Here is an 8,283-nt window from a genome sequence, read left to right on the forward strand (position 1 = left end):
GTTAAGTTAACAAATTTTTTTTTCAGTGCAGTTCTGCAGTTATATAATTATATGCATTTACAGATAATTTTATACATTTATAACATTATTTCACTTTATATATATTATATTTATATACATATAAATAAATATATAATTATACTTTATAAGTTATAAAACATAATATATATAGAGAATGATGAATATATAATTATAGATTATATATAATTTATATATTATATATAATTATATATTATACAAATTAAATGTTTTATAAAATACATTAAATAAATACAAGTATCTAGATACATATCTTGATGTAAGATGCTTAATTACGAAATAATTAAAAAATATAAGTTTTGCCGTTCATTTAATATAATTAGATATAATAAAATAAAAATAAGATTATTTACGCCATATATTATAAAGATAAAGCGATAAAGTCAAAAATATGAATTTCTTATTTTATTTTATTGTCCACGTCCATGATAATACGTTAGCCTCATTTCTTTCGAAACCTGCGTCCATGTTGTTGAACTTTTCATTAAGCTTCTGAAATTTACATGAAAAATTAAATCAATAAAAATTTAGAATAAATAATATTAAAAAGAAATTAATACAATTGTCGCTCGTATATTGAAAACAAAGTGATAAATATAAGGCCAACTTATCGAGCTGAATATTCGAGATGTTCAGTCAACTACCATTTATTACATGTATAAATTATAAAACTACAGTCATTATATTAAAACTAACGCAAATTACAATCATTCTATAAACGTTTCGACCGCACGCGGTCTTCTTCAGTATAATTATTGAAATATAAATTCTTACAATTCACATAATATCGAAATTTAATTATAGTTATTCAGAATCAAGAGTTTTTGAGCAATTAACGCGTGTTTCAATCCGTCCTGTCCAACAATGTTCGCCTCGATATGATCCCTGATTTTGTTCAGATCTCGGATAGTTTCATCGTTAATATGCGAGAAATTAACCCGTTCCGTAGGCGCTGCGATTAATAAAAAATTACCGATCAACGTATGTCCAAATTATAATATGTATCCCCTACAATTGGTAGTATGCTTACCTATCATCGTTCTTCTTGACAATTTTGCTACTTATTAACAGTTATTAAGGATGACACATAACAAACCAACAATACAGAAAGACAGCTCATTTTAAACTCTACTTGATCGGAGAGCGTGCGTGTTTATATATGATCTAATATCTATGTTTTACTCGTTAATGTCCTATTTGTCCTATTATTATTTCTTGTTCGCTAATATATCCAAAATATCAAAATACGACTCGCTAAGTAACTCAGTATCTTTGTTTAAATTTAGTCCATTTTTTTGTTCCTTGATATGTAGCATCTCAGAAATGAGTCTTTTATAATAATTATTTTCGTTGTCCATGATCTTAACATCAGGGATCATATCGAGGCGAACATTGTTGGACAGGACGGATTGAAACACGCGTTAATTGCTCAAAAACTCTTGATTCTGAATAACTATAATTAAATTTCGATATTATGTGAATTGTAAGAATTTATATTTCAATAATTATACTGAAGAAGACCGCGTGCGGTCGAAACGTTTATAGAATGATTGTAATTTGCGTAAGTTTTAATATAATGACTGTAGTTTTATAATTTATACATGTAATAAATGGTAGTTGACTGAACATCTCGAATATTCAGCTCGATAAGTTGGCCTTATATTTATCACTTTGTTTTTAATATTAAAAAGTTTTTTTCTTAAATTATGTGCGTTGTTTAATATTGGACAAAATGTAATTGTTACTATTAAACTTTATCTTATAATTCATACATTCGTGAGAATTCGAGAATACATGTCTAAATATTTTCCGGATCCAAAAGAGACCCTAATATTTATAGATGTACAAATATATATTTTCAAATTGATGATGATGTTTGCTAATTGTATGTAAATCAAAAGTTGATGACATATTTAAGATTAATGTAACAAAGTTGATATTTATTAACTTCTAATGCTTTCAAAACACAAATGTATGCGCTATACGTAGATAATTTATATATTTATATATTTATATGATAAAAAGACTAATATTTGAATTTCTTGCGCTTATTGCACATGAATACAAGTATTTGCAGTAATCATTGTTGTGCTTAGAAAATTTTAAAATTAGCTAAATAAAGATGAGAAGAAAAACTATATATATAAGTTAATTTTCGATAAGATAGAGAGATATGTTTTTGATTTAAATATTACTTAGATAAAAGATAAAATTACACGGCGATTCATCTAGATAACTTATACAGCTAATATTATTTTTAATACCGCTTATGTAAACACAGTTCAAAAACAATGTAAATTATTAAAGGGTATTCATACTTATGTTTATTAAACACTAAGATTACCTCAAGGCTCTTTAGGATCAAATATATGTATATACAACTATGTTTATTAGAAATATATTCACTGTTATAATTTCTATTGCTTATTAATTAAGTTCTACTAATTAAGTATTTTTAAGTGCTATAACTCTAAGTAAAATTATTTAACCATTATTTTAAATCTGAATAATTTAGTGAAGATAACACTCTTTCTCATTTAAAATGCATAGATAATACATAATTTTATTGTCTATGTAAATATAAGAATAAAACCAAAATATCATCTAGATGATCATCTGTATAATTTTATTTAGTGTTTGTTAAACAGTAAACACTGCAAGTAATTGAGAAAAAATAAAAAATAAAAATACTGTTTAATTTAACACTTATAGTGCTTTTAAGATACAAATGAATTTAATATAACTGATTTAAATATTTATAATAGTTAAAACAAAAGTGGCAACATTTGATTATAATGTGCTTATTGTTCATAAAAATGCATGCAATAATTGAGAAGACATAAAAAATAATATTTTATCTCAATTATAAAAGTTATTGCTATTTACCATTAGGGCGTTCTGGTGAAACGAAATTTTTTGCAGCTTCTCTTCCCGTCCTTATTGATTGGTGAGGATTAAATTTATGATCAAGAACCAAATGCCCAAATAAACATGCATACGGCATGTATGGGTGTTGTACCCAATTGCAATTAGGTTCTTTGCATTGTTTCTCTAATGGTCTATTCCTGCTATTACGGGATTTTATTTTATAATATGGTGATATCCATTTATCTATGTTTATATTGCGAGTTTTGATATGGGTTCCTACGAAATGTACTTGCATTTCTAGCATCTTAATTCGATCGAATGGAAACTTTACTTCACAATCTTTAAGACATTTTGCAGAGACCTCATCGCCATCATCGCTTATGTAGAAGTAACGCCAAATCATATGAGGCCAGGGGATAGTTGATCGCTTCATAGATTTTGTCCAGTCAGAGTTATGTGTATCACTTATATGCTGACAGATACATCTTACGGATTTAAATAGTAATTTCTTATAGGCACATAATCTACATTGTGCAACGTTAGTTTTCATTGTAAAAAATCTCATTATCCAATTCTCGTTTTTTTCTGCCATCGTCGATATGATGTTCCTTTTACTATCACCGATTGTGTTCCACGAGAAAATGTTTTTCCAGTCACGCAAGAAGTGACTCTAACTAAACAAAAGAAAAAGATCGCGAATAAATGTTCGTTTCCATCGAAAATGACACATGTACACAGTTTAAATCTACTTAATGTCTCGAATTTCCTTGTTATTTTTCATCATTTGTTTACAATAATAACATTTTGGAAGTGACAAAGATATATTTATAACTATGTTTATATACATATACGTTATAAGGACAGACACAAATATGTAGAGAGAATTTTTCGTTATATTTGTCCTCAAAATTCACTACAAATTTTATCATGTTTGAAAATAAGTCGAATAATAATTACTAAACTCTATGTTAAAAATTATGAATTATGAAATTATTAATATTGAAATTATTAATATTTAATTTTGTTATATGATTATAGATATGATTTATGCGTGCCAATAATCAATCTTCATAATGATATAATTACATTTTGCAGTTTTACTTTCCATTGTATAATATTTCATTAGCCAGTCCTCGTTTTCAAATCTAATATCGTAACAATAAAATTGAAAATATTATGCTGTATCATAAAATTTATATAAAATATATGTTTATCACTTTCTCTGGCATACATTCGATTTATGAAAACACTTCAAGGAGAGAAAATCAGAATATTTTAATATATTAAACATTCTCGAAACATTATTATATATATTTATGCAAATAAACTTAAATTAAATTTATATCTTATTGTTGTAGATATGAATATTTTTTATCGCGGTAAATATTAATCAGAGAAATTCTAATATAATTCTTCCAGTACCACATTGTCTCACGGTTACCATACATTTCAGGTTAAATGCTAATGGAAAAAAATTCTCTCTGTATGTATATATATATATATATATATATAAATATGTATGTATGTATATTATATGTATATGGGCATGTATGTGTAAGTACGTAATGAAACATTATTAGAGAGAAATTGGAGACATTGAACAGATTTAAACTACACACATATATATATTTTTGACTTTCAATAGTATTAATTAAATAAGTAATTTTAACTGAACTCACTATTTATATTGTTGATCTCTCTTGGCTTCAATTGCACTAAGGAACAGGATGCAAAATGATAAAGAGTGACGTATTTTCCAAGTAATATTCGCTATGAAGCTCTGTTCGGCACGTCTGTCTGTCGATCCAATTTATATTCTACTGAAAATATGCGAGAACATCGAAAGATGCTGATGAGATTTTTTGCATCGTGTTGTGTACGTTTGCCTTTATGTATGTCCCTCTGTATTCGTGTGCGTCTTCCCTGCCTTGTGTTTATAATTGTTTGGCTGGATACGTTTATCTTATGTGTGTCTGCGCACATGCGTATGTAAAAATTTTTAAATAATTAGTTGTTTCTCTTTATTATTTGTATATTATAAAACTAAAAAATAATACAAAATTTTATTCATATTTAAAAATATTTTAAACTATTTTTATTATAAACATTTATTCAAGCGAATTTCTTTCAAATTCAACATTATTAATTTTTTTATGTTTGCTGTTTCATCTTAACGATAATTTGAAAAATGATATATTTAAACAGTATTTTAAAAAATGATTCGTATTTATACTAAAAATACATATGTATTTATCTCATTCAAAATACAATTATGCCCCCGTTTTCCTCTCTCTCTCTCCACTCTTTATTATAAGCCTATTTTGTATACCTGCAATGTTAACATTTTAATTATTGCTTCTGATTTGTATATTACGAACACTTACATATATGCGAGTAAAAATAGATATACAACTTAAGATGATAAATCTATAAATTCTAGAGTTGTTTAAGAGTCTGTTCTTTAATTTTCGTTAATCTAAGATTAGCAAAGATAATTTACGACATGATTATCGTCGGACAAAATTTTTTGTTTAGTTGATAACGGCTAAACAGTAGCCAGGTAATAAATAATTGAAGAATGTTATACTGCTTACATAAAAATTTCAATATATTTTCAATTTCTTACGTTGTGTTAGAAGAACAAAGCTTATAATTGAACATTTATGACACAGTTATTCAGTAATGTTTCTAATAAAATTATAAAATAATCGTCTGCAAATTAAGTGAGAAATACGATTTTTACATACAAACAGATGATTTGAATTTAATCTATATATATATTAACATCAATTGATATATTTGTAACTTACATATATAGCGACAATATAAGCGTGTGCCATTAATATTATATTTCCATAATTTATTTTATTATTGTCAAACTGTTAATCTGCGAGATGACGATTGCTCGATGCTATCAATATAATCATAACTTTATCTTGCCAAATTTCTATTACGTACATAATTTTATTTCGCTGTATCACTATTATGTACATAATTTTAATTCGCCGAATTTGTAATGTATTGTTTGAGAACTATTTTGTATATATGTATCTTTTTATATATTCTTTTCTAATTTTATTTAGTTTAATCGAATATAATTACGTGCGCGAGGCGAAGTTATTCTTTGATAATAAATCCTTAACAATTGCAACGCATGTGTAAAATTATTATCGCAATTCATGCATAAAATATATTTATTCTCAGCAAACACAGTATATAAATGTTATATATTTAAGTATGTTACATGTAACGTATATGTTAGTTGTAATTTCTCACTTATAGATGTAACATTTTTAATATTACATATATTACATTGTAGTTATATTGTCATTATATCTTAAGATAGCACTGACTTATCAATACATCAATGTGCTATTTGGTATATAATTACAGTATAACAATGTAATATATGTTATATTAAAATGTTACATCTATGAGTGGGAAATTACAACTAACATAAATGTTACATGTAACGTACACGTTATATTACCTGTTATATTCCGTATTATTATAGCAATGTAACAATAATATATCGGTGTTTGCTGAGATCTTTTTAATACACATCTGTCATAAGTCCAATCAATTTTCTTTGATACGTGAATTACTTCTGTTACACATATTTTGACTTAGAAAGTTTGCAGACGTATGAAAAAAATATTATTGGGCCTTTACGTATAGACCGGCTACAACAACATTTTTTTCATATATGTTGCCGAGTGTTTTCCGGATAAGACGATTTTGCCTGTGGAAGTTTTAAATATAATTTTCATTCAACTGTATACAAAATTATTTTTTTTTAGAAATGATGTAACATTGAGTAATGGTAAAGAGTTGATAATTTGCGTAGCTTTTACAAACACATTTATTGAAATCAACATATAAAAATTATTGCCGTAAACGCGCGAGGAAAGTTAATTATGTCGTTTTCGTTCCTAATGTGAGAAATGCGCAATGTACCATTTATATGATAAAAATGTATCGTCGATTATATATATGTACAGATTTTACAAAATACATATATCTAAAATAAATACCTAAACTAATGTACTAACATTCTCAGTTGATATGCGCTTGTCTTTCTCAATTAATAGTTTTAACTTGTTGTTTTTTCTTTCAAAGCACCCTACTATTTATCTATTTATTTAATAATTAATATATATTATTTAAAATTTTTCTTAATTTAATAATTTTGTAAATAATATATTATTTAAAAAATAAATATATAAATTTGTTTTCTTCAATTAATAGATTTAACGTTTTGACTTTTTCTTTCAATGCACCCCACTATTTTAGCTATTTATTGAATAATTAATATATTATATTAAATTTTATTAAATTTAATAATTTTTTAAATGATGTATTATTTAAAAAATAAATATATAAATATATATATAAATATTTATTTATCATTAAATGTTTAATTATATATATTATTAATAATATATATATATATATTTTTTTTTAAATAAATTAAAAATATATTGTATTCATTTTTTTCTTAATATATTATTCATATATTTCTTATAAATAAATATTTTATATATTTTTACACATTTTTACACTATTAAATCTTTGTAACGTAGGCAATAAGAATTTGAAACATTCGCGTTATCGCGCACAAGACACTGCTTACATTTCTTGTACACTTTTCGTGGCTGAATCTTGACTGTGAGTTTGTTTGGAAACATATATAATAGCATTATCCCTAAATCACGATGTCCCGAGATCCGACGCCTATCGATCGTTTCCGAATTAACAATCGGGTCTCCTCGAGAAATATTTGGTATTTCGCGAAGCTTCGCACGCGACCCGAGAAATCGAGTGGAAATCCGAGCTCTAGACTCGATTTTAAATATGTTTCTTTAAATTCATATTAATCTAAAAAAAACTAAAAATGATTTCAAACAATTTAACATATATTATCACTATATATCATACATATTATATTTAATTAAATATGACTTTACTTAATCATTAATGTGGTCTTCTATATTTTTCTAACAAGACAGATAATAATTAACATAATAATGAAGAACGAAGAAAGGAGATGGAGATGCGTTGTTAGGTGGCTTACTCTGTATAATATTTTATTACAGTCGAAAATTTCATGTGTTTGAATGAGCGAGTTTTCGTGAAAAATATTGCCTTGACAAATGCGTTTGCCTAAAATATTTTGTCATGTTTAATAAAATTTTCGCTTTTTAGAAAGAAAATATTAAGACTCGCACCTTATTAATTTGTTAAATAATAGATGCGATATATAAAGATAAATTTAATAGAAAAATACTAATTGCCGATGTAAATCAGAAACTCTTTTTCCAACATTTATAATATGTCGAAGCTATACCACACGGATATATTCAAACTAGATTAATG

The 8,283-nt window shown here is 25.6% G+C and overlaps 1 protein-coding gene across 1 annotated transcript; it reads right to left on the minus strand.

Annotated features, from left to right (window-relative positions):
• Positions 1-253: 253 nt before the first annotated feature.
• Positions 254-7,583, minus strand: LOC114934622 (uncharacterized). The gene is made up of 4 exons (XM_085487445.1): positions 7,541-7,583; positions 4,587-4,880; positions 2,926-3,581; positions 254-531 (listed from the first exon to the last, which is right to left on the minus strand). Exons 3-4 carry the CDS (start codon positions 3,497-3,499, stop codon positions 524-526), a joined length of 582 nt encoding a protein of 193 aa, XP_085343571.1. The 5' UTR covers positions 3,500-3,581; positions 4,587-4,880; positions 7,541-7,583; the 3' UTR covers positions 254-523.
• Positions 7,584-8,283: the final 700 nt, after the last annotated feature.

Source organism: Nylanderia fulva, unplaced genomic scaffold (assembly GCF_048542155.1).
Source record: "Nylanderia fulva isolate GAGA-0341 unplaced genomic scaffold, ASM4854215v1 Scaffold55, whole genome shotgun sequence".
In the NCBI taxonomy this organism is placed as follows: Eukaryota; Metazoa; Arthropoda; class Insecta; order Hymenoptera; family Formicidae; genus Nylanderia; species Nylanderia fulva.

Excerpts from the sequence above, each read along its gene's own strand:
- LOC114934622 (XM_085487445.1), bottom strand. The coding sequence starts at position 3,499 with ATGGCAGAAAAAAACGAGAATTGGATAATGAGATTTTTTACAATGAAA.